General features: G+C 42.0%; 1 protein-coding gene across 1 annotated transcript in view; it reads right to left on the reverse strand.

Moving 5' to 3' along the window:
• Positions 1 to 11,403, reverse strand: part of DNAH11 (dynein axonemal heavy chain 11) — a 363,722-nt gene extending 352,319 nt beyond the window's left edge. Inside the window, exons 1-3 of the mRNA XM_089673152.1 lie at positions 11,351 to 11,403; positions 8,214 to 8,472; positions 1,268 to 1,411 (exon numbers count right to left, since the gene is read on the reverse strand). Coding sequence (XP_089529278.1) covers positions 1,268 to 1,411; positions 8,214 to 8,444 — 375 coding nt within the window. The 5' untranslated portion in view covers positions 8,445 to 8,472; positions 11,351 to 11,403. The remainder of the gene's footprint in view (positions 1 to 1,267; positions 1,412 to 8,213; positions 8,473 to 11,350) is intronic.
• Between the last annotated feature and the right edge of the window lie 6,113 nt (positions 11,404 to 17,516).

The following is a 17,516-nucleotide window of genomic DNA, read 5'->3' on the forward strand; positions in this document are numbered from 1 at the left end:
ATAACCGCACAATTGTCAGTTAAAGTAATATAGCGCTGTATCACAAAAAATGCCCTGGTCAGGAAGGGGGGTAAATCCTCTGCAGGCCAACTGGTTAAACTGCACCCTGAAACACGCGGTGTGCAATAGCACACCTGAACATGCAGATGCAGTACCGCTGGTTAAGGCTGTATCTGTGCTGTACAGCAGCAATTGCATGGCCTCACCCACTATCCAACTTTAGGAATACACGGTTTATTTTTTTTTTTTATTTGTGATCAAAAGGGTAACATGAGGTTTCCTCCTGTTTTAAGAAAACTCTCATGTGCAATGTAGCAATAAGAATTTGTTTCAGCAAATCAGTCAGCATTGTTTTCTGTAAACTCTGACAATGACAACCTTATCCTTCAAACAGTGCTAGCCAACTAAGTTGTGAATGATATAACACTTTCAGTAGACACTATGTAGTTACCCTTTTATCTAGGAAAGCTTTTTTCCACCTAAGCATGTTTGACTACGCGGCAGCCACAACAAAAGGAGGCGCAAGATATCACCAAGCAGTCCTATTCTTAAGATTCAGTTCCCTGATGACATCCCTAAAGTAACCGGCTAATCAGAAGTAGGAGTAGGTTGGATATGCCTCCTCCGATGATGTCAAAGTCCTGACTGGCTCTTTCAAGGCTATAAGAATGGAGGGTGCCTAGGCATGGTCGCATATACAGCTGTGCGCCGCTTCTTCTAATTGTGAATTATACTGTAAGTACAGAAAATACACTGTACCTTATTTAGGCAATATAACTTACAGCCTAGTACAGACCTCTAATTATTAAAGACCACAGGTGTACAGGTTGTTTCATTACTAGTGGCAAGGTCCTCTTGTATTAAATTTCAAGCCTGAAACCCCCACCTGAACATTTTCAACAAACCATAAAGAGATGGGAAATTAAAAATGTTACAATCGTCACCAAAACAGGAAAGGGTAAATCTTTCAATACTGATACCTGTTCTGGCTGTCTATGAGGGGATGTCCCCCCAATTTGTTGAGCTTCCCTCTCTTCCCGTTTTTCCAGAAGTGAAGGGAAATCTCCTCAATGGGAGGCAGAAAGCAAGAAAAAAAATGACAGGAGTTTGAACCAATTCCTACACTAGCCAAAAAAAACATTACACGACTCTAGGAACACCTTTGTATACAAGGTTTCTTAAAGTCTTGGTAAGAATGTCCCACTTTATTAACCAATGAACTGCCGTAAACAAAAGACAAGCCTTGAAAGCTTACTCAATATCCTACCTCTTCCAGAAGTGATGAGGTCTGGATGAAAGATATACCAGATAATTCCCCATGTACGAGGACTTCTGCATAGTTCTCAGTTCCAATAGTTGTTGGCATCTTCTTCATGATGTAAAATGTCTTTCCCCTTGGATTTACAATAAGCTGTAATATATTAGGAAAATAAGTTAAAGTAAAGCTGGAAGTATAGTCACAATACTTCTGCGGGATGTGAGAGAAGTCATTAAATGGCTGCTATTTCTAACGGCAGCCCTAGGAATAAAGGTTTTCCTTGATTCTTTACCATGTCTTCAAGCTTGTAAAACATTGGGTAAGTTGTATCTGCGTGGTCCCTCCCTTACAATTACCAGAACTCTTTACAAATCTCCTTTTTTATGGGTCACTATCTTTTTAAAGATATACTTCAAACTATTGGCAGTAGTGGATCTCCTAAGCAACGTCTGTTCCCCTTCTCTTCTATCATCTCCCACGTTTCTACCAGCGCTCCAGTCTCCCCTTCAGTATAGTATTCTTACAGCTGGATATGATACCAAAAAGTCAAAACTGCAATTTGTGTAACTACCCATATACAACACCTACAGTACATGATTAATATAAAACACCAACTGCATAAATAAAGTATTTTTGTAGTTCCTATAGATATGCATAACTCTCCTAGTTGGGTGCTAGAAGTGAGGCAAATTTAGATTTTGGGCTCTGCTGTAGTAAGGGAGATGTGATTGTGATTTGCCTACTCTGGGTTCTGCAGCTGCAGGCTTACCTATCTCTCCCTGTCTTTTCAGAAATCTCTGGAACATAGTGGGTGGAGAGGGTAAAGTCTGAGATGGCCCTGTATACAGCCTCAACCAATCCCTACTCAGATAAAATGACCAGCAGAAGGCTGAGAGAGGTATATAAGGAATAGAGCAGAGAGTAGTTGGGTCCTTTGACTGCTGGAGATTGACCCACCCTGGAAAAGCTGTTAAACCTTCCAAGGTTTAGGAGAAGCCTTAAGAAGTTCTGGATGATTCTATCTCACCAAGGAGAAGAATCACCCCCAAAGTCACAGGAACACCAGGGCAAAATCTAAAGAGGCTATTCCTGGGATAACTTGTGTCAGAGCAAGTTGAAGTGAATGAGGCCTTCAGACTGACTGAATCACAGTGAGTAGGCCTCAGAGAATCCTGAGAGAGCAAGACCGTTGCCTGTACAGCCCTTCTTGATAGAGGGACTGTTCCAGACCTGCTATTAGGGCTGCACCATAGAGGAAGCCCCCCTGTGCTAAAGTTGTTGCTACCTTTTCAAGATAGTGTCCTCATTCAAGTTGTTTAGTTCTGGATATTCCAAAGCTTTTCCCACTCCCTATCCCAGTTCTACAAAACAACTAAAACAACAAAAAAAAACACTATCTAGATTACTGTCTGAGGACTGTGGAATTTAACACACCCAGCTGAAAATACCCTTTGCCTGGCTGCTTGCTATATTATGGGATTGGAACCCATGTTAACAGCGAGGCTAACCACAAAGACTGCACTACACGTGCCTTTTTGGAAATTGGAATTCCTAAGATTGTGAATGGAGTAAGGGCAGGGTAGGGGGCAGAGCGTAATTTTAGGTGAGGACAAATGGTGTTTAAAAGTGGGAGGAGCTTATAAGATAGGATCTGGAATCTATGTTATAATAAAAATTAGTTACAGCCCTAGTCATATGCAGCCCACATAAAAAAAAATATATACCATTTGAACAGTGTCCCCCTTCCATTCCTTTTGTCCTCTAGAGCAAATTGGCCTGTTGGCCTGTTTGTGCACCTCCTGTGCTGTGCTGCCTGCAACGGTGCTTTGCACCTCAGACACTGCCTGCCCAGACCGGTGCTAGACATGTGCAGAACGGAAAAATTTGTTTTGTTTTGGATAGATTTGTTATGTTACTGATTTTGTTTCATTGATTCATTTTTGAAAATCACTTAGTTTCATGTATTTTTTTTTAACCAATTCCAAATTTTCAGAATCAAATATCAATCAAAATTCTGAATACAGAATAGAAGGTTGTTAAGGAGCGGGACAGCAAGCCAGTCACGGCGTCCTTAATAACCATAACTCATCTGCTGTCAACAGGATTCCCTGCTGTCAGCAGAATGTAAACAAAACTAAAACACAGTATGGGGGAGCTCCTCCCACCAATCCCTACCAGAAGAGAGATTGCCACCCCTCCTGAACTATACCAGACTGCATGCCCTCAGCATGGGGGGGGGCTGCTTTGGGGCAGGGGGACTGTTGATTGGGACAAGGGCCACTTCCCCAAAACCCTTTCCAGATGGTTGTGGAGATCTGCGGGCATGGGCCTTATCAGAATCTGGAAGCCACCTTTAACAAGGGGGCCCCCAGATTCTGCCCCCCATGTGGATGAGTATGGGGACCCCACGCTATTTTTTATTTTGGCGTGGCGTTCCCATTAAAATACACACCACACCTGAAGGGCCTAGTATGGATTGGGGGGGGGGGGTGTTGCACGTTATTTTATTTTTTGTAACCCGCATTAGTTTTTTTACATTCTGCTGACAGCAGGGAATCCAGCTGACAACAGATGAGTCATGGTCATTAAGGATGCAACAGCCAGCCGGTTCCTTAACAACCAGCTATTAGCAATGAATTTGCATCATTCCTTTCATTCGAATGCTTCAAAACATCTGAATGAAACAAATTCATTTTGTTTGCATTGTTATTAGTTCTTTTGGATTCGTTGATATTCATTACTTTTGTCATTCGGAGATTCAGATACATCAGAATGTCTGAATAACAAAAATTTCATCAAAATTTTGATTCAGAACGAAACAAGCCGCACATATCTAGCCAGTGCACACTAGGCCCACTGCCATCCACTACCACCACCTGTTCTTTTCAGCATCAAAGTCATCATACCCTCCCTGGTCACACAACAGCCAACACAGCCATTTTTGTCTGTCTGTCACAAGCATGTTCACAAATCTCTTCATCATCATCAATGCTTTTTGACACTGAGGGGTCGATTCACTAAGGGCTGTTTCACACTAGATGCAGTCCAGTGCATTTTTATTCTGCATCAAAAACATATGGGCAGTGTTTAACATGGATTTCAAGGACCTTAACTCACACTAGTGCAGTCAACAAATGTAGAACATGAGCCATTTTTTTCTGCATGGAATACATCTGAAACCAAGGCCAGATCTAGGCTGTCCAATGTGGGGGTGCAGAAAAAAATGTCAGGGGGGAAGAGGATAGGGGGTCAGCAGGGTGGAAGATAGGGGTCACTGCTGGCAGGGTAGATGACAGGGGTCACTGTTGGTAGGACTGAGGACAGGGGCACAGCTCCTTCTCCCATCCCTGCACTGCACACAGCCTGGGCACAGGCAGCAGAGCTCCTCCTCCCCACACAACGCATAACTGAGATCAGTATAGTGTCAGTCAAGGACAGTAGAGTGTCAGGCTAGGACAGTATAGTGGCAGGTTAGGGTTGACTTTGGAGGGGCACAACTAAAATCTGGGGGGGGCATAACCCACCCCAGCACCACCCTAGATCCGGCCATGCCTGAAACACAGCAAAATGCATCAAAAACGCAATGCACATGTCCTCATTTGAGATGAAGGAGAGAAAAAAAAGCAAAAAAAAAAAGCACGGGAATGCATAAAAAATGTGCATGCAGGAAAGCATCCTGAACACAGAAATTGTGGTGTGAACCGGCCCTCAGAGATAAATACCATGTGAAATTTTGCCTTAAAATTACTCATGAGGTATTTATCTTCAAATTAGTCAATTCACTGAAAAAAAATGCATTATTTAACAAGCGTGTTGTTTTGTCATATATTGCACTTAAATATAGTGTTATGTTTACATTCTTTTATAATTTTTTTTTCACAGGCTAACACCATACCAGAGGAAGATTTTTCTATGAATGAAGCCAAAGAGAAAAATTGTGAAACTATGAAATCATCCTTAGTATGCCTTCCAATCTCCTTCTAGTGAAGTGTTACAATTTATTTACATTTCTGCACTCAAGGACTCATGCAGAAAAAATGCCATCTTAGGGGCATCTGGTGGGTTTTTTTGCCCATGAATGCAGCTGCATGTTATTTAAAGTGGCTATGCAGACACAGGCATTTATGCCCCATGTTTGCAGAGAAGCACATGAGCATAATTTACGCACGTACCAGCATATGCGCACATGTATGCATGTAAATTTATATGCTAGTGGTTAGAACAAATGAATATGCCAACCAACAGAATGACTTTACACTCTTATGCCTATAATCACGATACGCATGCATAAATACACGCATAAATGCTGTTAAAGTATCGACAGAGGCATTTTTTCTAGCAAGTTCTGGCACAGAATGCAGCATAAATTCACAAGCCAATGTGCATGAGGCCAAAAGGCAGAACACTTCCACACAGATACATTGTATCCCTTTAATTTACTAGCCAGTGCAGAGTTCCCCTCATTGTTCATTTTTAAGTTTCTAAAATATTGACTGCCTCTACCATGAGATAAATAACTAATGTGTGTTTTTCAGTGCATGGACTTTAATGATTTTGCTAATTTTTTGGTGTATTTACCCCACATTTTTTAAACAAGCTTGTAGTATTCACCTCAAATTCAATAGTTTACTTTGAAGAATTGTTTTGTTTTTTTTAATCATTGCATGTGGTATTTCAATGCACCTACAAACAATTTTCTCAGTTTGAAAACCCATTAACCAGACATCACTCTGGCTGATCGTTCGCATGAGCAGTATGCCCCACCAAAATGACTCAAACAAATGAGGTCAGCCATTCCAGTAAAGACCTGGCAACCTGAGCAAAATTCCAGCAAGTTCACAGGTAGGTAAATATGTGACCCAACATTGGTGAATTTACCTCTATATTATTCTATTACAGTAGCAATAGGGTACAGTTCAGTAGCACGTAGCAACAAGAGTTTGTCACAAAATTATACCACAAACATGAAAAACTCATCATCAGTGCTATAATTTCATTAGAAGATGTAAACTCCAACAATTGAATTCTCTTATCTGCCCCTCCTGGTCTGTTAAGGGTTAAGTTCACCTTTAAAAAAAAAAAAATAATATTAATAATAATAAATGGAAATACTTTTGCAGAACAAAAATTTCCATTTATTTTTTTCCCCACAGAAGCCTGCAAAGCATTGCACCCAGGATTAGTGGGTTGTGAGTGCAATGCCAGGCACTGCAGACTCTTCCTTCAGACCCCATTCACACCTTGAAGTTCAAAGCTCCAAAACTCAATGAAGATGGTTTACATCTCCACTCCAAGTCGCCTGAAGCCAAACGCCCAAAGCAAAACACATTTTTGGCGCGTTTATATTCCAACAGAAATTAATGGAAACACGTAATGTGTGCACTTTTTGCATGGTTTGTTGTGTGTTTTTGTGTGATTTTCAGGTCAAATGAAAAAAAATGTAAAAAACAAAATAACAATAATATATAAATAAATAAAATTTGAAAACCATTTATCACTTTCCTTCCACTTCACAATTATGTGCCACTTTGTGTTGGTCTATCACATAAAATCCCAATAAAATATATTTACATTTTTGGTTGTAACAGGACAAAATGTGGAAAAATGCAAGGGGTATGAATACTTTTTCAAGGAACTTTATATTATTATGATCACATAGTGCAGCATGACATAATAATTTTGGAGGGCACTTTTGGTGTCTTTGGCGCTTTTACATTTTGTGTATAATATCATGGTTTTGAATTTTTTCGTAATTTTTGTAATGAACATCTGGTGATTGGAGTTCTACTATCTTGGGGCCTTATACTAATAGGTTCACTTGCTTAAGGAGGAGGTTGAGTCTAGTCCAAGGTTTTTGTGGGTAATTTGTAAGTACGATGCTGTGCACTTTGCTGCAAACAGACAAAAGAAATGAATAGGAAAAGACCGTATCAGGAAAGTCTATCTATACCAATGCACTATGTTCAGGTGCACTGGACAAAAAAAAAAAAAAAAAAAAAGAAGCATGCTGTATGTTTGGTCATTGATCTTTATTTCTCACTATGAATGAATTATAGATGAATTCCACATATAGTACATTTTCAAATATTACATTGGTCCAATCTGGACCAATGTATCTATGTATATACCATACCTAGCTAATGTCCCTTGTAGCTTTGCACTTTCTGAATTATTGCAAAGCATTCTCTGATTGGACGAGAAAGAGTTTGGGCAGTGATGTTACGCTCTTCACCTTGTCCAATCAGAGAATGCTTTCTATTAATTTAGCTAATTCAATGCATTCTCTCATTGGATAAGGTGATTTTGCTAAAGCTTAATTGAACCAGCTGAAGTTAGAAGCTCATTAGCTACCAACTGCACCAGATTTTGCACTCTCCAGTTTTAATAAATCAACCCCCAAGGATGTTCGCTCATCTTTTAATTTTTTGTGAAAAGGTGAACTAACACTTCAATTACTTTTTTCCTTACAGTTCTTTACATTTTTTACAACAATATAAAGTGAAACAATTGTTTTTGAAAAGTGTGTGCACTTTAAAGTTTAACTCTGGTCAAAATTTTACTTTTTGCTTCATTTTTTTAAAATTGTTGGATAGAATAGGTAAGAATTGGGAATTTTTTGAACTTTTATTGTGGTGTCTTCAGGTTTGTGAGATTTCCCTTCACTTTCTTGCTCTTTGTTACTAGGATAAGGAGTGAGAGCAAACATCTCAAATGGCAATAAAAATACCTTTCTAGTAGAGTGGAGTGGGGTTAGAGCTTCTGTTAGGAGGATTAGTGCTTCTGTTAGGAATTTATTGGCTTGGCCCAACATACATGTTCATGATTTGGAGTGGGAAGCTGCTGACAAACAATTCTGGCCCTCATTTTATCAAGAAGTCAACTATATCAACTATTTCAAAAGGAGCAACTGTAGTTCCTATTCATTACATAGAGTAAGTTGTAAAATGTACAGTACCTCTTGTGTCACTGTCACCCCTCCTTTAGGTGCTGCAGAAAACATCAAAAATATTTGATCGTCCTGATCAAAAAAGTCCCTCAGTAGTTTTTCATTTTGTTCATCCTCCACAAACTTTATCCAGCGGTCTTCCCTGAGCTTCATCATCCGTTGGAGCCATCCTCCGATATAGCACACTCTCTCATCTTCCCAGAAAGGTGGCACTGGGGGTTCCTCTTCAATGATATCCATTCTTTGCTCAGTAATATTTTATGTTTACCTACGAGAAGAAGTTACAGCAGATAAGGCCTCATGTACACATTGTTTTTTTATTGCCAGCTGTGGCAAGAATCCAGCAGATTCCTGTGGCTGGATTCATAGATGGTTGTGGACAGTTGGTTCACTTAGCCTGTACAAAGCAACGACCGAAGCTGTGTGACGGTTTATAGATGTAATTGTACATGGATTATTAATGATAGATGATTGCCCCTGGACGTGGAGATTATACTACTAACTGCAGATAATCGCTCCATGTGCAATTACATCTCAACACCAGCAGATAGCTGTGGCTGCTTCCAGCCTGTCATTGCTTTGTACAGCCTGGGCAGATGCAACTGTCCACAGCCACCCAGGAATCTTATCGCAGGATTTTTGATGCAGCTGACAATAAAATACCGTGTACATGGGGCTTTAGGTTTAGTACTTGATCAAGCAGCAGCTTTGGGCTGTGTTACAAATGCAATCCCAGCACAAGACCAGGGCAAATAGCCTAATTTCTGTGGTTTAAGTTCATACCAATGTAATGCATTTGTACGCACTAAAAAAAATATAGGAAAAATTGCATTTTTTTTGCACAGTGCAAAGTAAAAGCATAAAAGTTAAAAAGGGGCATAAATACGCTGCAACCTGAGTTTAAAGCTCACTATAGCCTGCTGAAACACAATTTAAAAAGGCATGCCAATTCTAATGCATTTGTTTTGGTGTCAAAAAGCCGTACGGCCTCAATTACACAGGGTGTATGTAACTATGAAAGGCTGTGTATACTTTTGGAGAGATGCACACGTGTTACGTGGATCCCCGTGCTGGCAGCCCCATTGCTGTCTTTTGCACAGACAGGGGCATATTTACCACAAGGCACACAAGGCATTTTCCTAGGGTGGCATTTTTCAAGGGGGCAGCACCTCCTCCCGGAAGAAGGGATGGAAGAAGGGACATGCGCGCCATGGGAACCAGGTGGGATCTGAGAGAGGCTGAGGGCTGCTTGATGGTGTATGCAGTGCCCGACTCTCGTTCCTGGGGATGTCTGAAGCTGTGAAGATGAGTGTCTCTCTCCAGCGCCGGAGGGGGAGTGGAAGGCTCTCCCGGGTGGGGGGCAGGGGTGTACATCAGTACAGTGTGCAAGTACCTTTACTATTCTAGGGACAGCCCAAAATTTGGGATTTTCTTTTACTTTCACTAATAACAGAAAACAGGACAAATAGAGATAGTGAATTTCCCTAAAGGAGACACAGACAGCAATAAAAACATGACAGATGTTCTAATCCGTCTGCACACTAGCCAAAACTAAAAAAAGAAGTAATACTTTAATATTAAACCGTAGCTATTCTCACCTTCAGCCCAGCAAAGTGGCGTCTTGGGGTTCCCCGAAGATGTCAGTGACCGGCTTCTGGGTCTAAATCATTGGCCACTTTCACTGGCCAGGCCGAGATGTCACTCCAGTGCGGAGTTTCGCCATTGCTGAATTTGTACAATGAGCTGCACGTGCATAGTTCACTGTACAGGGGAGGACAAGCAAGTAAATAACTTTAAAGGATAAGTTTACCTTTTGCGAAAAAATAGTAAATGCACGTATTTTTACAGGAAAAAAATGTGCATTTATTATTTTTTCCCTAAGGAGCCTGAAAAGCACTGTACTCATAATCAGTGGATCAGGGGTGCAATGCCAGACTCCTGCAGACAAGCCCAGCAGCTTTCAGCCTATACTATAATACAGGCTGACTGTTTTCAAGATACAAAGCATGTGAATGAACTATGTGACCACTCCTCAGCAACCTGCAAACCAATTCAGAACTACAAGCCATCAGCCACAATGGCTAACAGTAGTTGTAGTTTGTGTGTTCCCAGGAATCTGTGAATGAATGGCGCGGCTGTGTGAGTGGAGTCCTACACGGCCGTGTTATTTTCAAATAGTGACAGCGGGTGCGGGGAGAAGATCCCTTACTGACTGTCACATGGAGGAAGGAGGAAAGATAAAAGGGGGTGGGATTGAAGACACTGCAGCTATTGGAACATGTCACATGTTCCACCCAAAATAGGGGTGAAACATGTGACATGTTGCAAAAGGTGAACTTACCCTTTAAGCCTGGGTTCATACTGCGTTTCTGTGCGAATTTCGCACCGCATCAAAACCACTGTGGATGTGTATGTTAACAACACCCCAAAATTGGTTCGCAAAACACAGTGCAATGAGCAGAATTGGATCGCATGGGTGTGAATACTCGTGCAATCTGATTCTAGTGCGGACGAAAAAAAAAAAAAAAAAAGGGTCCTGCGCCTTTTGGTGTGGATGCGGTGCAATTTGAGCCATACAAAATGGCTCAAATTGCACCGCACAGAATTCCCATGTGCGATGCGGTTCCTGTGCAAATCACACGCAGAAATGTGAACCCAGGCTTATTCAGAAGAGAAAAAGCATGTCCCTTCTGCATTCAAAATCCTGCCTGTTCGCCCATTTTTATTTTTTCCGCGTAATGTTCCACTTCGGAACTTGCTATTAGTTTCAAACCCTCTTCAGTTGAATATGAGCCCATTGATGACCAAAGTACAAACAGAATAATAATACACTATTTAAAAAAAAATCTGCCAATCATATGTCATTCAGCGTATTAGAATAACAGTAAACTCTATTTAAGTGTATAAAAAGGCACGCACAGACACACACACATATATATATATCAATTACAAAAGCCTTCACGCCTATAAAGTAACAATGCAGTGATTTCCAGCTGGCTGTATTATATGTTCTTCCTCCTTGCACTCAGTATACAATGAATAGATCACCTATCTTGTTTGTCATTTAAACCTGCATGTAAGATCTCCTCTATCCAGGAGCTGAATTCCCACCTGTCCTCCTATGTGCCTCCAAGGTGCAGCTTTACCTCCTGCCTGGGGCTCCTCTTCCCTCTACTTGTCTGTGTACATGACTCCTGTTGCTTCCTCTGTAGGTTCCCTTATCTGAGTGTGTGATCCCTCCTCTGTTTACTGACAGCTCCCTATCTCACTCCCCTGTAACGTCCCCAAATAGTGCGGCTTGGGGCTTGGCTGAGGAGGAGGCGGCGTGCAGCCCATGTTATTGTGCTGCCATGCGCACCGAGCGGCGTCCCGTCTCCCTGGGAGACCAAGGCTCTGACTCACCCAGCGATAGACAGACCACGCCCCCAGCTGTCCTCACCCCTCCCGGCTGCTCTGGGATACATTCAATGCCTCCTCACTCACATCAATGGTATCAGCCTACAGCGATCAGTCACCGGTGGATGGAAGACAAATGTTTATTCTCAGCTCAGGAAGGTGTACAAGGCGTGCAAAAGGAAACAATGGCTGGGGATTTACTACAAAATGCCTTTCTGGGGCAAAGTTAGTGACAGCAGAGAGATCCAGAAGTATGTTTTCATCACTGCATGTCATTGGTATATCACACACAGTTTTTTTTTTTTTTTGCAAATTATCTACTTGCCCTCCAGAGGATTTACCCCCCCCCCCCTCCTGATCAGGCCATTTTTTTGCGTTACGTTCGCTGCACTACGTTGACAATTGCGCGGTCATACAACGCTGCACCCAAACGAAATTTACATTCATTTTTAAAAAAAGGCCAACAATTTTGAGAAAAAAAAACTATTTTTGACTTTTTGCTATTACACATGTCCAATAAAGACATTTTAAAAATCTAAATTTCATCATACATTTAAGCCAAAATCTATTCGGCTACTTGTCTTTGCTAAAAAAAATCCAAATATGTGTAAATTAATTGGTTTACATGAAAGTTATAGCATTTACAAATGGCGGTGTTTATACTTGAATATTTTTTTTTTTACTAGTAATGGCGGCGATCAGTGATTTATTGCGGCACTGCGGCGGTCATTCTGACACTGGGGGGAACTTACTTGGTGTCACTGACATCCGCAGTGACACCAGTACAGTGATCAGTGCTAATAAAAAGCACTAACACTGTACTAATGGCACTGGGCAGGAATGGGTTAACATCCGGGGTAATCAAAGGGTTAACTGTGCACTGTTTCACTATTGGGGCTGTGTGCGTGCTTTACTGTAAGCAAACTGCTTTGTATGGCCCCACTATGCAGACCCATACAAAGCAGTGTGCAGGAGCTAAAAGGGGAGAGATCTGTATTATTTACATACAGGTCTCTCCGCTGTCGGAAATACTCGGAGATCACCAGGTGCCAGAGAGTAATCACCGGCCAAGACCCAGTAATTGACAGCCGAGGCTGCAAATGGCGGCGCAGGCAGGTTGCCTGTGCCCCCTACCCGGAAATTCAAAATCATGCATATATATGCGATTTTAGCAGTATTTCTAATACAGGGCGGCACAGAACAGGTTAACATAACACTCATTTTATATGTGCTATCAATTGTATACACCCAGGGTTGCTGCTAGAAACCATGGGACCCCCCCCAAAAAAAATACGTTACTATGCTTCTTTAATGAATGAACACAGTGAGTGATCTGTACCAATCATTCATTGTGTTCATTCAGGAAAGGAAGTGGTTGGTAAATGTGATATATTTACAGGACCCTTCCCCTACTCTCCATCCTGAAGGATCCTATTGTGTGCTTGCAGCTGCTAGTGGGAAGGAGAGGAGGGAAGTGTCCAGTACCGCAGGGTTAGGGGCATACAGGGGGTCCTGGGCAGCAGGGGGAACATATAGTGCACAAAGAGGGTTATGGGTGCAGTGGGGGGCAATTACTGGAACAGATCCCCTGTATATCTCTCTGCAGTAGCTGAAAGCCAGTGGGAAGAAGAGGAGAAGAATCAAGCTTTCAGTTGCTGCAGAGAGCCATACAGAGGATCTGTTCCATGAATCCCCCACCCCACCATGCCAATCACCCTCCATGCCCACATTCATCCAGCTACATGGGCCCCCCTGCTGTCCTGGACCCCGTACAGGGAGACTGGTGGTACCCTCTTATCCATGGCCCTGTATACACCAATCAGCCGATAACGTTATGATCAGCCACCTACTGTGTTTTCTCAAAAATAAGCCCTAGCATGATTTTCAGGCTGCTATGTAATATAAGCCTCACCCCAAAAATAAGCCCTAGTCAAGATCAGCTTAAAAGTACTATATTCGTATTCTCGCAATATATTATGTACGTCGCTATTCACATCATTAGCTGCAAACTCTGGACAAGATGAGTACAAAAAGAAAGCTGTTCCATCAAGTACAAGAAAGGAATCGAGGAGGACTCCCAGGACAAGACTCTCTCGGCTTTCTGGTGAGCAGAGTACAATGACCTCAGTCAACAGGTGGATGAGGGAAATGCTAAGAGGCACAAGTGTGGATCAGGTCGGCAACCATTATTTCCTGAGCTAGAAGACATCATCTGTGAATTGATTGCTGACCATTTGTTCTACAGGAAATGAAATCGAGAGAAATTCAGGCTGGAATTCAGGGTTTGAATCTGGAGAGGTAGGACGATATTCCAGAAGATGACATGACTGTATTTGAATAAAGGTAGATTGTTGTATATGAATATATGTAAGACATACCTTGAAAACAAGCCCTAGTGCACCTTTTGGAGTAAAAATTAATATAAGACCCAGTCTTATTTTCAGGGAACAGTCCTGACCTTGGAGACATGGACACCACTGGACCTCCACCAAACTGTCAGTAGCAGATCACTGCCTCCCCTGGCTTGCCATCTTCCCATAGTGCATCCTGGTCCCATTTCTTCCTCAGGGAAGTGACGCACACACCTGATCATCCGCATGATGTAAAATAAAATGTGTTTCATCAGACCAGGCCACCTTGTTCCATTGTCCAGTTCTGATGTTCATTTAGCCGCTTGCTGACTGGCTTATGCAGATATCCTGCCGCCGTAGCTGAGCTATCACTTGCTACAGCACAAGCCGATCAGCAGGTCCCCTCCAATGATTTATGGCCAGGACCCGTGGAGTACCTGACCGAATGACAGAAGAGATTGTCGGTATGCAACCTATATGGGGTGACACCGGATCCGCTCCAAGAAAAGGTAAGTTGTAAAGAAAGCCGATGATCCCGGCAGGATGGATCGGATCCATCCTGAGAAGATCGTCTGCTTGCTTTACAACTTACCTTTTTGTGGTACGGGTCCGGTGTCACCCCATGCAGTCGGTGCCACCCTGTGCGGACCGCACCCGCCTCGGGACATCACTGACTAAATGAACTCAATGGGGAAGGATAAATTCTCCCTTGCAGTGGGGCTCCCCTGGCATACAGGCATTCACTTATATGGCAAGCTGTATACTGCCCATGTGGCTCCCAGGGCATGGGAAATGTATGCTAGGCATAAAAAAAAGTCTGTCTGCATGCACAAACCCTTACACCCTGTCACATCAAACCAAACTTTGAAATCATGTGGCTTACAGTGAAGTCACACGATTTCAAAGTCGGGTGACATGCCTATTTCAGGTGCGCTTTACAAGACATCTGACACATATCTATGCAAATCGCACCAAAAGCAGTGCATGTACTACTTTAGAAATCGGTGCGGCACCGACCGAGTCAGAACTGCACCGATATGACTGCTAAAATTGTGGACAATAGGGTGCTACTTGGCAGGCGATTTGCAAATCACATGCTAATTTTACATCCAGTGTGACCGGGGACTAACACTAAAACTGCATAATTTAACTTTGTGAAGTATTTTGTATGCAGAAGTTCCTCTGTGTTTTTCCTGGATTTCGGGAAATAAGTTTAAATTTTAAAATATGGGTAGCACAGTGGCTAAATGGTTAGTACTTCTACCTGGCAGTACTAGGGTCGTTGGTTCGAATCCCAACCAAGGCACCACCTGCCTGGAGTTTGCATGTTCTCCCTGTGCCTGCATGGGTTTCCTCCGGGAACTCCGGTTTCCTCCCACACTCCAAAGACATGCTGGTAGATTAATTGGCTCCTGTCTAAATTGGCCCTAGTATGTGTGTATGAATGTGAGTTAGGGACCTTAGATCGTACAACCCTTGAGGGTTAGGAACTGATGTGAATGTACAATATATATAAAGCACTGCGTAAATTATATATATATATATATATAAAGAGAAGGGATCTTTAAAGTATTGTTTTTACAAGAGAACTTCACCTAAAATGTGAAGTTCCCTCATCCTCCCTCGTTATAGTGAATTTTTTTTCTCAGGGATTGGATACCCATTTCTGACAGGTACTGCTCCCATATCTGCTCCCTCCGCCCGCAAGCTCCTGGGACACTTTGCATGTCCCAGGAGACTGCGGGAGCATTCTAAAAGTGGGGAGCTGGCTGTGAAACATCAGGAAGTAACAGCCTGTTTCCCATATCCAAGATAGCAGCCCAAAGGGCACCTGAAGACCAGAGTAGATTCAGCCCAGGTGAGGATAGTACTGGATGCCTGGACTGGTAATTTGTAGTTATTCTCGCCTGAAAAGCAGTAAAAGAAAAAAAAAAAAAAAAAAGATTGAAACGAGAAAAGAGTTAAGTGAAAATGAGATGACAGGTGCTTTAGTGCCCTGGGCTATACAGACTGAACAGGGAAAGTGAAGTGTCACAGGAGCTGTATTGTATATGAGCCAGATCATTGTTACATGCAGAACAGTTGAGTTCAATGTAAATGACCTCTTCTGACTGTGCTGTGTGTCAGAATACAGTAGCCAATGCTGCAGATTCGGCCTTCTTTATATCTGTGTGTATATAGTGTATGTAGGGTTGCCACCTCATCCCTTTAAAACTGAAAATATATTAATGACACAGGTTCTGTGGCTGAGTAAGGTGGTAATTAAACTCAGTGCCTCATCTGCATTAAATTAGCCCCAAAACCTGTGTAATTAATGTGTTTGGGTTTAAATGGATGAGATGGCAACTCTAAGGCTAGGCTCACACCTATGTGTGCGTTTAAGCCGTTTCTGCATTGCGTATTGAAACGCATTGTGTTTTTGCCACGATTTGCAATTAACTTTTTCTTGTTGCTAGGCAAATTTAAAACACATCAAAAACACGGCAAAAAGTATCAAAACGCAGTACACACTTTTCTGCAGCATTTCCATTGAAGTCTATAGAACCAGAAACACAACTTTTTGCATTGACAAAAGTTCACACTACAAAAATGCACTCCGGATACGTTTTTGCTTACAGTTTACATAGTTTTGAGGCAGTTTGCTATGTTCCAATATGGTTCCATGCAGAAAAAATGCAGCATGTCCAATTTTTTTTTCTGCCTCAGAAACCGACTGCACTACTGTGAACTAGGGCCATTGGAATAGATGGAAAACACTGTGCATACATTTTTTATGCAGAAAAAAAAGCGCACTGAACTGCATCTGGTGTGAACTAGCCCTGACCCTTTCCAAAAAACACACTGGGTGGAAACGCACAGATGTGAACATGTCCCATAGGAAATCATGTTAAAAGGAACTGTACTGCGTTTCTGTAAAACTCTGCAGAAAACGCTTAGGTGTGAACCTAGAATACGTGTATGGCCAGCTTTGGTTTGTCTGAGAAGGACTCGCAGAGAGAAGACTTTTTTGGAGTCAACTGTTCACACTTGTGCATTGTAGCAACATGAGGTACTACAAAGCACCGGCTTTAGATGTAGTGCCCTGCCATGATTTTGAATGGCACCAACACACTGTATAGTAGAGGGCAGCACGCCACAGTGCAATACAATGTACTTACCATGTGTTACTGAAAAAAAAGGGTCAAGTTTGTTTTTTGATCTATTGCAATGCATGCAAGCCGGGAAACTAGCATATGTATAAAGAGATGCCATGTTTCTTCCATTACATGACAGGTTTCGTGAAAGCTAAATAAGAGGCAGCATATACCTGTAAATCTTCTAAGTCTGCACAATCATAATAATCCAATGCTGGACGTACTTCATTCATATTTCAGCCACTCCTTGATGAACCATCTGACATTCACTTAGGCTAGGTTCACACCTATGCAGGTTGCTTTTGACCCGTTTCTGCATTGCGTTTTGCTTTTTTGCACGTGCATTTTTTATGCGTTTTTGCCACTTTTTTAAAATTTTTATTGTTAGGCAGATTTAAAACATAAGACACATAAAAAACACAGCAAAAACA

This window comes from Staurois parvus, unplaced genomic scaffold (genome assembly GCF_062004578.1).
Source record: "Staurois parvus isolate SC_StPar_1 unplaced genomic scaffold, SC_StPar_1.0 ptg000136l, whole genome shotgun sequence".
Lineage (NCBI taxonomy): Eukaryota > Metazoa > Chordata > Amphibia > Anura > Ranidae > Staurois > Staurois parvus.